Source organism: Salvelinus sp. IW2-2015, linkage group LG28 (genome assembly GCF_002910315.2).
Source record: "Salvelinus sp. IW2-2015 linkage group LG28, ASM291031v2, whole genome shotgun sequence".
In the NCBI taxonomy this organism is placed as follows: domain Eukaryota; kingdom Metazoa; phylum Chordata; class Actinopteri; order Salmoniformes; family Salmonidae; genus Salvelinus; species Salvelinus sp. IW2-2015.
Window position 1 is genome coordinate 9578817 of NC_036868.1, and position 14523 is coordinate 9593339.

The following is a 14523-nucleotide window of genomic DNA, read 5'->3' on the forward strand; positions in this document are numbered from 1 at the left end:
ACCTGCACATGTTGGGTCAAACTACAAAAGGGTGACACATTTGTTAATTTGAGTAGTATATAAAACATGAAATGTTACAACTGATCTCCCCCATTTTTTTGGACTGTTCATGAGTATGCCTCCCGAGTTTATGTCTCCCGAGTGGCGCAGCGGTCTAAGGCACTGCATCTCAGTGCTAGAGGCGTCACTACAGACCCTGGTTCCATCCTAGGCTGTATCACAACCGGCCGTTATTGGGAGTCCCATAGGGCGGCGCACAATTGGCCCAGCGTCGTCCGGGTTAGGGGAGGTTTTGGCCGTCATTGTAAAATAAGTATTTGTTCTTAACTGACTTGCCTAGTTAAATCAAAATATAAACTGTAACGCAAAATGCGGACTGTAGTTTCACGGACCTTTTACTTCCATGTTGATAACTCAAACTGACGTTTTTGTAAACTACCTTCCCCAGAAAGCCTTGCGTGCCAATTAGAAACGTCAACGAGCCAGTGAACATTAAACGGAGTAGACCAAAATCCCAAACAAGGAAATGGTGGGGGAATAAAACGACCAGATTATTTAATTAATGCATGTAATAATTAAAAATGTATATTATTGTAATTTAAGAAATATTTATGGGTTAAAATGGATTACGACTTCAAAACAAAGCTCGCGGCCGAACGAGAGAAGGTAGAAGATCTGTTCGAATATGAAGGTTGCAAAGTGGGTCGAGGCACATACGGGCACGTTTATAAAGCTAAGCGCAAAGACGGGTAAGATTCTGAATGTTATTGTTTACTCAATAAACTGATTGCAGAATGCCGTATGAAGACTATATCTCTTTTCACGTTGGACAGAGACTACATTTGAACCTCCCTGAGCTCTGCCAGTGTCTGTGTTTTTGTTTTCATGTACGCACTCACTCGCAACGGTCCTCCCCCAAAACAACACAGTGATGATGTTTATTATTTGACACCCTGTTCATGGTAACCCAGACTACTTTCAACATTCGTTATTTATATACGCCTAATATCGCCAGTAGAATCGTGTAAGCTATGATCTTGGTCAACTTGGCTAAGTTTTTGCWGTTAAAATAATCATCATATTATTGCCAAGAGCACTGACACAGTCGAACTCGAGGCAACGCTTAACTCKTTTTGGTGCTGGAATGCAAATAAAACAAGTGTAACAGCAATGATTAGAATATATACATTTTTTGGCTAATACTTTATTATTATGGTTTCTAATATGGATAAAATACTCATATCACACAATGAATCATTTTGTTATTGTTTGCTGTTGCTGTTCCTTATTGACCATTTACTTTGCAAAGGCGCCAACATTTCTGTGGTATCATTTTAAAATGTATTGAAATGTGTTTTTCCTGCACAAGCAAGTGATTTTTGCTGTGTTTGATTCTCATTTGGGAACCAATCTCATGATATGCCTGGAGCATAGACTTCTCTCCAGATTGGAGGGAAAGTGGAAATGTAGGCTATGCTATTTCGGTTTTGAGGGGGAGTAGATCACTATATAACACTATCATTAGCCTGTACTGGACTGTTAGGCCTATTAGCCCAATCAGATATGCATATATCTATCTATTTACCTCTGAAACTGGAAACACTTATCTCCCTCACTAGCTTTAAGCACCAGCTGTCAGAGCAGCTCACAGATTACTGCACCTGTACATAGCCCATCTATAATTTAGCCCAAACAACTACCTCTTTCCCTACTGTATTTATTTATGTATTTATTTTGCTCCTTTGCACCCCATTATTTCTATCTCTACTTTGCACTTTCTTCCACTGCAAATCAACCATTCCAGTGTTTTACTTGCTATATTGTATTTACTTCGCCACCATGGCCTTTTTTTTGCCTTCACCTCCCTTATCTCACCTCACTTGCTCACATTGTATATAGACTTATTTTTCTACTGTATTATTGACTGTATGTTTCTTTTCCTCCATGTGTAACTCTTGTGTTGTTGTATGTGTCGAACTGCTTTGCTTTATCTTGGCCAAGTCGCAATTGTAAATGCGAACTTGTTCTCAACTTGCCTACCTGGTTAAATAAAGGTGAAATAAAATAAATACAAAATATAGGACATAGGAACTCATCAATCATCAATCTCATCAAACTGGTCAATCTATACTGGAGGTAATCCAGTATATCACCTCCAGTATTGATTGATCAGTGCGATGAGATCCTATATGTCTATCTGATTGGGCTAGTAGGCCTAATAGCCAATTATAGGCTTATGATGACAAAAAATGATCCATTCTTTAGGGAAGTCAGTGTAATATGGAACTTTTGTCCATAGTAGCAGAATATATACTATCTGTAATAAACAATAAATAAGTTGCAAAATGTAAATTCCAGTGCATAGTTGAGGGTGGTTTTTTTCTATGTAGGATCAACTGGTAATTTGGCATAGGGCCTTCTGGCACAAAAGGCCCTAACTCAGCAAAAAAATAAACGTCCTCTCACTGTCAACTGCATTTATTTTCAGCAAACTTAACATGTGTAAATATTTGTATGAACATAAGATTCAACAACTGAGACATAAACTGAACAAGTTCCACAGACATGTGACTAACAGAAATTGAATAATGTGTCCCTGAACAAAGGAGGGGTGAAAATCAAAAGTAACAGTCAGTATCTGGTGTGGCCACCAGCTGCATTAAGTACTGCAGTGCATCTCCTCCTCATAGACTGCACCAGATTTGCCAGTTCTTGCTGTGAGATGTTACCCCACTCTTCCACCCAGGCACCTGCAAGTTCCTGGACATTTCTGGGGGGAATGGCCCTAGCCCTCACCCTCCGATCCAACAGGTCCCAGACGTGCTGAATGGGATTGAGATCCGGGCTCTTCGCTGGCCATGGCAGAACACTGACATTCCTGTCTGGCAGGAAATCACGCATAGAACGAGCAGTATGGCTGGTGGCATTGTCATGCTGGAGGGTCATGTCAGGATGAGCCTGCAGGAAGGGTACCACATGAGGGAGGAGGATGTCTTCCCTGTAACGCACAGTGTTGAGATTGCCTGTAATGACAACAAGCTCAGTCCGGTGATGCTGTGACACACCATGACGGACCCTCCACTTCAAATCGATCCCGCTCCAGAGTACAGGCCTCGGTGTAACGCTCATTCCTTCGACGATAAACGCGAATCCGACCATCACCCCTGGTGAGACAAAACCGCGACTCGTCAGTGAAGAGCACTTTTTGCCAGTCCTGTCTGGTCCAGCGACGGTGGGTTTGTGCCCATAGGCGAGGTTGTTGCCGGTGATGTCTGGTGAGGACCTGCCTTACCACACCTACAAGCCCTCAGTCCAGCCTCTCTCAGCCAATTGCGGACAGTCTGAGCACTGATGGAGGGATTGTGCGTTCCTGGTGTAACTCGGGCAGTTGTTGTTGACATCCTGTACCTGTCCTGTGATGTTCGGATGTACCGATCCTGCGCAGGTGTTGTTACACGTGGTCTGCCACTGCAAGGACGATCAGCTGTCCGTCCTATCTCCCTGTAGCACTGTCTTAGGTGTCTCACAGTACGGTCATTTCAATGTATTGCCCTGGCGACATCTGCAGTTCTCATGCTTCTGTCTCTTATACACATCTAGATGTGTATAAGAGACAGGTATAACGCTCATTCCTTCGACGATAAACGCAAATCCGACCATCACCCCTGGTGAGACAAAACCGCAACTCGTCAGTGAAGAGCACTTTTTGCCAGTCCTGTCTGGTCCAGCGACGGTGGGTTTGTGCCCATAGGCGAGGTTGTTGCCGGTGATGTCTGGTGAGGACCTGCCTTACYACAGGCCTACAAGCCCTCAGTCCAGCCTCTCTCAGCCTATTGCGGACAGTCTGAGCACTGATGGAGGGATTGTGCGTTCCTGGTGTAACTCGGGCAGTTGTTGTTGACATCCTGTACCTGTCCTGTGATGTTCGGATGTACCGATCCTGCGCAGGTGTTGTTACACGTGGTCTGCCACTGCAAGGACGATCAGCTGTCCGTCCTATCTCCCTGTAGCACTGTCTTAGGTGTCTCACAGTACGGTCATTTCAATGTATTGCCCTGGCGACATCTGCAGTTCTCATGCTTCCTTGCAGCATGCCTAAGACACGTTCACGCAGATGAGCAGGGACCCTGGGCATCTTTATTTTGGTGTTTTTCAGAGTCGGTAGAAAGGCCTCTTTAGTGTCCTAAGTTTTCATAACTGTGACCTTAAATTGCCTACCATCTGTAAGCTGTTAGTGTCTTAATGACCGTTCCATGTTCATTAATTGTTTATGGTTGCCTGAGAAAAACTGCTGATTTTTTTGGACATATTGTGTATTCATTTATGTCATTTGTAGGCTTACTAATATTGGAAATGTTCTATTTAGTTAATCAATATTCTGGATAGTGTCTCTATCAAACTGAGACATAGCGTTGTTGTTGCTGATTTCTTTCAGTGACGCATGCTTTCAGGGGTGGTGCAGTAGACCTGGCTGACGCAACTTACGTGATTCACAGCGATGGAGAGCTGTGACACACTGATGTCAGAACGATTTCGAGTTAGGTGTTAGCCAGACTAATAGGCCTAGCCCAGGGGAGAACGACTGCCCCCTCGCATTGAGGGTTTCAAGTTGAAGGCCGACGGTGGTACTGCAGGCATTGTTTCCAGAAAACAGGATCCTCCATTATAATGAATGGGGAAATGGCAATCTTCGTGGTTAATATTTGTGGATCCATTACTTTTTTTAAATAACAATCATGGTACCAATAATTATTTTATTTCACTAGATGTATGTCCTTGAACCAATTACTTTAAAATCTCACACAGACAGTTATAAGGATAATTTAGTTGCTAATGGCAGCCTGCAGTACATCGGTCGGCCTTCAACTTGAGATACTCAATGAGAAGGGGCAGCACTGAGCTAGCCTGCAACGTCACTGAATAATAGATTAATAGAGTTAACTTTGATATCCTGAAATACACCTTTATCTCAGGTGGAGGTTTTAATTCTGTATCTAATGATTGACAGATATCCAGCATTATTAATCCTGAGTTTAATCTGTTTTAGTCTCTGATTATTCGATATTTGGAGATCTAAATATGCTGATAAAAAGTACTTCACTTGGAGTAACAAGGACCAGGGGCGAAAATCTGATATCAACCTTGGAGGGGACAATTACATTACATTTTCTCAAGAGCAATTCCTGAGGGGGACACCAAAAGTAGTGCTGTAACACATAGCCTACGTTGTAATATGTTAAATGTATATTGAGGAACCATAATTCCTACAACTGAATAATTGATAGGTACAGTAGTTAACTGAAGGGTTTAACCAACTTGTTCAAATGTTTAAATCATTATAATACTACTACTAATAATAGTTATAGCAGTGCTCCTTACCAGTCCAGTATGTATGCAGGTATTCGTACTTACAACTAGCAATATCAAGAAAGGCCAGTAGGTAACAATGGTACTGTACACTGTATGGGTGTAGTTTTCATAAATACAATGAACATGGTGTGATCTCATCTAAAATAATCTCCAGGGGAGAAAACCATTCACAAAGTTAGTCTTCGTATTGGAATTGACCTTTTAATTTGACTTTTTCTGATACGATTAGGATTTATATATCAGGTCATTAAGATGCCGCCACTGGCGTCTGAAGTCTACTACTAATTATACTTATAACAAAGAAACAAAAAGCTAAAATAAGTACAGTTCTAAAAGCAAAATAACTACTTCAATGAAAAACCCAAATAAATCAACACAAAATTATCCTTCAGTTCAGTGTCTTCAAATCTTGTAGTTACAAAACACGCACTATGTCAACCCATGTTAACTATGGGTCGCAAAAAGTATTGCAATTTTAAAAAAATAACATGGAAATAAATAATTTGTAAGGTTACTGTTCATGTACTAAACTACTCCCTCTAGCCTGCTTAGTACCCGGCTTCATACATGCCCTAGCACGAAGCTCGGTAATAGCATGGTGTATTCACGCACTAATTATACCTACCAATATAGTTGGACCATAGGGGAGGATTACGGAGGTCGGCTAGTGGGACAGATGTGTTTCTTTGGGACGTGGCAATGATTCAAACAATGCTCTTAAACTTTTCCTGACTGGGGCAATAGGGAGCGACACCGTAAAACTGATAGGACCCATAGAAAGGGAATATCCCGGTACCAAGGAATCAGTGGGGAGAGGCAGAGCAGCCAGCCTGTTGTAATCCAGATTTACCACAGTGGCTGCTCCACAGAGGTTGGACATAGAGGAGGGGCTTAAATGGTGTTCTGCATTGCCCTTTCACCAACAAATTGCCTGGTAAGTGCACCTGGGTGGGTATTTTCCTGCCATGTTGAGGGCACCCATCGTAACTCTGCCCACGTAAGCCAGACATGGGCAAAATTGGAGCCTCAAAAACAACACTTTTCAGTTGCCCACTTTTCGCAATTGCCCTCGCGCATGTTGGTCGTGGCGCGACACCCTGAGTATTATTGACCCAAATTAATATACACTCCTTGTGAGAGACAAGGTACATTGGGATCAACATAATTGCAAAAAAGAACACTCTCCTGTTCAGCGAAGGACATTCAGTTATACATTCTTGCCAGTACCTATCAACAATTAAATGAACAATTGTTACAATCCCGCCCCGAAGAGACCTAATCTCAGCTGCAATGCCCTCGAATGATTGTATTGGCATGAGTGTCAGAATTTCATTCTGTTGCTTTGGGGCCTCTTGAACTAGACAGTCAACACTCTGTTGGCAAAGAGTTTGCGTTTTCAAAATTTTGGGGTGTGGCTGATATGATTTGCTGCCATCACTGATGATTTAACTGGACAATGACTTTGTGGCACAACTTCCCCTATACTGGTGCTGCTGGCAAACAAGGGTGACACCTTGTCCTGCCGTGGCTGTGACATTGTTCTCTGAAGTCTCTCTCCCTGGCTCTTTCCCTTTCACCACCCTCACTGACTCAGTCTGTCTCCTAGAAAAGAAATAAGGTGGTTTGCCGTACTCCTAACTACCGTACCCAAAACTACACAATTAATCACAACAGCAATACACCTTGCCATAACAACCATCTTAGTTTAGTCATCAGTTTAAGTTGAGAGCGGGGGTATCCATGGCATTTTCCAATTATGTCCCTATTTTACAAGTTAAAAAAAAAGTTGAGAACCTTTCATAAATTGTTGCCAAAGCAAAAGACTCAACAAAACTTTTACCTGAGACTCCCTGTCTCTGCCGAGTCTGTGCCCTGCCTATCTGTCCCCAACTCTGCTGTCTGGTGTGCCATCTGTTGCCTGCTCTGCCTAATGACATCATTGTGAAACATTCCATTAGCATTTCACTTCTTTCTTATGAACATTTTATCAACTCGTCTTTGAGATATTAGGCTACTAGAGGTCTTACTTTGCGTTTTTGGTGTACTGAATAAAATACTCTGATGTCCATCTTTTTACTTTTTCTGCCATTTTTCTACCTGGCTGGCCGGTCTAGCTGCACACACACACATTTACACAACATATGCTACAAACCTTTTCTAATTGTAATATAGTTTGTTTCATATTGGCTGGCTTCAACAATAGCTGAATTTGTAAAGCTAGCGAGCACCATTCCGTTCTTGTTGTGTTTGCTATAATCTTAAAAAAAAAAAGTGAAATAAAATAAATTTAAAAAAGTTCACTAGCCGACAATTTAGCTTTTGCAACGAGACCATTAAATATATTTAAGACAATGGTATAAGAGAGTGTAGTTCTGTTCAGTTTGGACTTCAGTTTATCGCTAACTTATCACAGGGACTTTGAAGCACTACAGCTGATGCTGATCTTGGAATAAATGACGATAGCAAAAAATCCCATCTTTTGACGACGCCACATAATGGAATAGTACTAGCTAGCTTGCTAGTTAATGTTTGCTTTAGTTTGCGCGCTAGCTCTGCAAATTCACGTAGTGTGTGAACCCTGCCAACATAAAAATTTAAACATTTGTTATGGCGCGATTGACTGGATTAACCTCACGTCAGTTACGTACATGTACTACGGTTACAGTGTGCTTCCTGTCGGACGAGTAGATACGAACCCTCTATTACCTTGCCAGCTAAAGAACTGGCAGTGGATCAAACCATTGTGAGGCAAAGGGCGGGGTGGTCGCAATCTTTTGAAACTTAAAAAGGCGCTATTAAGTGTCTATAATCAGCACAACTGCTTTCATGCGTATTATTAATATTATTGAAATTACATAGTTATGTTTTACAGTGATAATAATGGGGGGACAAATCATATTTTTCCCAGGAGGGGGGTCGTGTCCCCCCCGTCCCCCCTGGGATTTCCGCCTATGACAAGGACATGTCCAGACAGTCAAGAATTTACTTCGGGTTGATTTCTAATTCATTAGATAACACTGTAGTCAAGGTATCCATTGAACCATACATTCTTACTGATCGTAAAGTTCTATTCTTATCTTTACATTTTTATGTCTCTGAAGTTAATAAACTGAATCGGAGTTATTGGAAACTCAATAGTAGACTGTTGGAAGATGATCATTTCAAGATGGATGCCAAAAATATTATACAAGAAAATTGGAGGAAAACCCAACTATTTCTTATGTCTTATGGGAAATATTGGGAATTAATGAAGTATGAAATAAGACAAACAGTCATGAAGAGAGGTAAAGAAATTGCTGAATTAAAAAAATTGAGGGAAGAGAAACTTTTTAAGGAAATACTTTCTCTAATCTCTATAGAGGACCTTGGTGAAGAAGGAAAGGGTCAGTTATTTTATTTCCAATTTTTTTCTTTAGAAATGGACTGAATATATGAAGAGAGAGCAAAAGGTGCATTTGTAAAATCAAGAAAGAGATGGTTAGAGGAAGGTGAAAAAAACACAAAATACATACAATTTAGACAGAGAAAATTCTGAATTTACCTCTATTCATAAGCTTAATATAGATGGCAAAGAACATGATAACTCCAAAGATATTCCAAAACATGTTTCAGAATTCTATGGTAATCTTTACACCAGTAATATCTGTCCTACTAGTGGCATATCTGCCTTTCTAGACTCTGTCAAAAACTATGCAAAATTCATAGATGAAGACTTCCAAAAGTCTTGTGAGGAATTTATGTATATTAATGAAATATTCAAATGTATCAGCAAGTTAAAAGAGAACAAATCTCCAGGGYATGATGGCTTATTAGTTAATTCTATAAATATTTTCAGGAGGATATTGTTGAATTTATTTATATTTAATGTTTAAGGAGGCAATTGATTTAGGGGTCCTGTCTGTTTCTATGACACAAGGCCTCATTTCTGTAATCCCCAAACCAAACAAAGTTGCAATAATGTTTGAAAATTGGAGACCAATCACATTAATGAACAATGATGGAAAGCTACTTGCATCCATCTTTGCAGAAAGACTTAAAGGTCTTGACCAAATAATTTATGATACCCAGTCTGTTTTTTTGAAGGGCTGACATATATGTAATAATATTCAACTAGTTTTGGAATTGATAGACTACAATGAGCACATTATGGAATATAGCTTTATTTTATTTGTAGACTTTTACAAGGCTTTTTATACAGTTTAACATTATTTTTTATTTTTGAGACTCTTTGATTTTTGGGTTTTGGTCAATATTTTCAAGGTGTACAGTAATTAAGACACTACAATAATAGTAACATCTCTGTTAAATTATCCATGGAACTTCACAGAGATTCGACATTAGAAGCGGAATTAAACAAGGATGCCCAATTTCTCCTTTCTTATTTGTATTGGTCACACAAGTTATGGCACTTCATATCAATAAGGATTGTTTTAGGAGTACTCGGATACAAGATAAAGAGAGAATGTTCACAATTGGCTGACGACACCACCATTTTTTTGAAAGATCATAATGAAATCAGGAAAGCTATTGAGTGTATTATTAATGCCTTCTCACATGTATCAGCTTTATCTCTGAATATTAGGAAATGTGAATTATTTGTGTTGAAAAGATGTGACTTAAACTCAGTATGTAACGATGTGATCACATATCTTGGTAGTTAGCAAAGATCAGAAAGAAAGGGACAACTTGAATTTCTCTCCTATTGTAGAAAAATTTGGAAAGAAATTTAACTCCTGGCTCTTAAGAGATCTTTCTTTAACTGGATGTGTACTTTTGTCAAAATCTGAAGGTCTGTCCAGATTAGTTTATACCTCCCTTGCCTTGGATGTTCCTCTGTCAGTAACTAAAATGGTTGATACTAAATTATTTTACTTCATATGGAGGAATAAACCTAATTATTTAAGAAAAGCTGTAATATGTACCACCCAAAATGAGGGAGGGTTGAATGCTCTGGATTTTAAAACCTCTATTACAGTCTTTTAAGATAAAATGGATACAAAACTATTTAAGAAATAATGATTGCATTTGGAATATAATCCCCAATTTAATATTTCAACAGATTTGTGGTCTAGACTTCTTACTCAAATGCAACTTTGATATGGGTAAAATCCCTATTAAGCTTGCAAACTTTTATAAACAAGTACTTCTAACTTGGAAACTCAATGTACAAACAATTTTCCCCACATAGATATACAATCTGGAATAATAAAGACATAAAATACAAAAACAAGTCTTTTTTCAGAACTGGTTTGACAACAGCGTTATCTGGGTTAAACAATTATTGGATAATGATGGACAACTATATGATTATCCAGAATTCATGAGGACACAAATGTTACATTCACTCCTGAGGAGTTTCAAATTGTTGTTAGAGCTGTCCCTAAAGGTGCTATTCTTCTTTTAGGAGAATATGACAATACTCAAAGTGCCACTGTTGAGGATTTTGTAGCCTCAATACTGCTAGAAGGAATTGACATTTTAAACTATAAATGTAATAACATGTATATAAAAACTATGTTAAGATGTTACTATTCAATCTGCTAGAATATACTGGAATGCAGCCCTAGGACAAGTGAACTGCAACAAAGTCTTGTTGTCTGGCAAATATTGTATATCTAATAAGGTGAAAGAAGTATCATACAAACTCATTTGATAGAATCTACCCTGTAAATACCTTTATCATACACAGATTGGGACTGTTCTTATGTCAGAAGATTTTATTTGAAAAGAAACTACTATTAATGTTAACTTGAAAGACTCTGATATTGTTTTATTTTGATCCAAATGATATGGACTCTGATTTAATTTTCATTGTTCCTTTCTTCATTTTTCACGGCAGATTCTATATCCATAAAATGAAGTGGGCGGAGAACAAACCCCTCTTCACGTTGTTTTAAGATGGAATTGAAATATTATTTTGAAAATGATCAGTAAGTGTAAAAACAAAAAAGCAATACTTTTTGACAAATGGAAAATGTATCTCGATATGCAATGGTTTGTTAGGTCTGTTAGGTTTATATACTCTTGTTTTTGTATTTGTTTTGTTCATAATAATAATAAAACAAGAAATAATAATAATAAAAAGCAAGAGGTTGCATAGCAACAGCATCAACCTCCGGTAGACAGACGATGCGCTAGTACGCTCAACTGAAAGGATACCGTTCGTTTACACCAGTGGTTCCCAAACTTTTTATAGTTCCGTACCCCTTCAAACATTCAACCTCCAGCTGCGTACCCCCTCTAGCACCAGGGCCAGCGCACTCTCAAATGTTGTTTTTTGCCATCATTGTAAGCCTGCCACACACACACTATACATTTATTAAACATAAGAATGTGTGTGAGATTTTGTCACAACCCGGCTCGTGGGAAGTGACAAAGAGTGTCACGTGTCAATACTTTACAGGGTCGCTGTCCATATCATTGAATAGTGCAGATAGGACCAGGGAACAAATAATAATATAATAATAATCAATCATTTTAACCATTTTACATATAAAACCTTATTTGTTCATTGAAAATTGTAAATAACTCACCACAGGTTAATGAGAAGGGTGTGCTTGAAAGGATGCACATAACTCTGCAATGTTGGGTTTTATTCGACAGAGTCTGTCTTAAATCATTTTCCACACACAGTCTGTGRCTGTATTTAGTTTTCATGCTAGTGATGGCTGAGAATACACTCTCACATAGGTACGTGGTTGCAAAGGGCATCAGTGTCTTAACAGCGTGATTTGCCGAGGCAGGATACTCTGAGCGCAGCCCAATCCAGAAAMCTGGCAGTGGCTTCTGATTAAATTCAATTTTCACAGAACCGCTTGTTGCAATTTCAATGAGGCTCTCTTGTTCAGATATCGGTAAGTGGACTGGAGGCATGGCATGAAAGGGATAACGAATCCAGTTGTTTGTGTCATCCGTTTCYGGAAAGTACCTGCGTAATTGCGCACCCAACTCACTCAGGTGCTTCGCTATATCACATTTGACATTGTCCGTAAGCTTGAGTTAATTTGCACATAAGAAATCATACAATGATGGAAAGTCCTGTGTGTTGTCCTTGTTAATGCAGACAGAGAAGAGCTCCAACTTCTTAATCATAGCCTCAATTTTGTCCCGCACATTGAATATAATTGCGGAGAGTCCCTGTAATCCTAGATTCAGGTCATTCAGGAGAGAAAAAACATCACCCAGATAGTCCAGTCGTGTGAGAAACTCATTATCATGTAAGCGGTCAGACAAGTGAAAAATGATGGTCTCTCAATTCAAAAACACGTGTCAATACTTTACAGGGTCGCTGTCCATATCATTGAATAGTGCAGAAAATGCACGCGAGTTCAGGGGCCTTGCTTTAACAAAGTTACCATTTTAACTGTAGTGTCCAAAACGTCTTTCAAGCTGTCAGGCATTCCCTTGGCAGCCAGAGCCTCTCGGTGGATGCTGCAGTGTACCCAAGTGGCGTTGCGCGTGCAAGCAGTTGCTCCCGTTACCACTCCATTATGTCTCCCTGTCATGGCTTTTGCGCCATCAATACAAATACCAACAAGAGCAGCAGCTACGTTTCGCTACATACGGACCGTTAGTGGAATTCCCCGAGAGAGTAACGGTTAATGTGATTGGATGTTAATTATTTGACATTGTGTTGTTATTTTGCTGAACATGATGGTTTAATTTAATTTTTGCAGTGAAACGAGGCTACTCAGGCAAGAAAACAACCTCACCCAAATGTATAGCCCCGTTGGAAAATATAAATGGACTGTTTGAAAATGTGAAGGATAAAAAACAACAAATTATTTGGCGTATCTCTGACGGCATTGCGCGTACCCCAGTTTGGGAATACCTAGTTTACAGTATACTAAAATGAACTAATAGTATATCATATATATATATATATATATATATCAGTGCAGGAGGCGTCACTGCAGTCCCTGGTTCGAATCCAGGCTGCATCACATCCGGCCGTGATTGGGAGTCCCATAGGGCGGCGCACAATTGGTCCAGCGTGGTCCGGGTTTGGCCGGGGTAGGCCGTCATTTGTAAATGAGAATTTGTTCTTAACTGACTTGCCTAGTTAAATWAAAAAAATTGTATGTAGTATATACTCATTAAGTATGTAGTATACAGTGTGGGTTTTCAAACATAGAAGAGGGAGTGTTTCTATCCGCATATATGTGAATTTAGGAACATGAATCAGGATTGTGGCCAGATGAGTGTAGTGGCCATGCAGGCTTTTGTGGGGGTCAAAAGGTAGCCTGTGGACTGTGTGTGAGGCGTCAGCATGCTTCAGTTCGGCTGGCGGCTAGCGAACCAAATGAGTGTGCTCGCACATGACAGGGAGACAAAAGACCTTTGCTTGAAAAAACTGAAAAAAGTGTCAATAGTACTGTTTTTCCTATTTGAGATGCTGTAGCCAGTTCACTTCCTCAAAATAGTCAGAAGTAATTTAAGATAACTCAAGAAATCTGTCATTAATTTTGACATTTTTGCAGAGGAGATCTTAGTGGCGCCATTTTACACCTACAGTAACTAAGATGTTTGGTGCTGTATTTCTCAATGAAAAAATGTGCATGAAAACGAGTCGCCTCTCGTTGAATGACAACAAAGACTTTATTGAAGAATCCCTGCAGTTGACCAATCACGAACGAAAGGGCGTAGAATTCGGCTCCCGAACTTCGGCTAGCCTCGAGGGGGGAAAAATGTGCAAAGACATCACAAAATGTCACCATAATATATGCACAAACTCTTCTGAACTGTTTCAGTAGGGAAGTATCCTTTATTCACCATTCGTATTATGTGGTGGAAAATAGCAAAAGAAAAAGCCCCCACCTACCCTCCAAACTCATGTTTGTATTCTTGTTGTCTATTAGCATTTTCTATGACTAGACAGTTGTGTTGTGATTTTCATGATTACAGTGTTTACTGTGCATCAGGCAAGTTGGTGATGTCATGTTTGATTAAAAAAAACTGAATKCACTCACTATAGATTTGTACAACATTTGGTCTTCATTATCTAAAGTTTTTCACCTTTTCACCAAAACCATTTTCTGCAATCTAACACGTTTGAAATAGGCTCAATAATATTTTCTGAAGAGTCGATATTGGGTTAATAAATGTTCCCCAACTACGGGGATACTGCTTATCTCAGATAATCAATTGTCCCCT

The 14523-nt window shown here is 39.5% G+C and overlaps 1 protein-coding gene across 2 annotated transcripts in view; it reads left to right on the forward strand.

Annotated features, from left to right (window-relative positions):
• The first annotated feature begins 470 nt into the window (after nt 1-470).
• Nucleotides 471-14523, forward strand: part of LOC111954479 (cyclin-dependent kinase 19) — a 66910-nt gene continuing 52857 nt past the window's right edge. Inside the window, exon 1 of one of the 2 annotated variants that reach the window (XM_023974255.3) lies at nt 471-749. In XM_023974255.3, the coding sequence (XP_023830023.1) occupies nt 622-749 (128 nt within the window). In that variant the 5' untranslated portion in view covers nt 471-621. The remainder of the gene's footprint in view (nt 750-14523) is intronic. The other variant, XM_070435744.1, reaches the window with a different exon arrangement.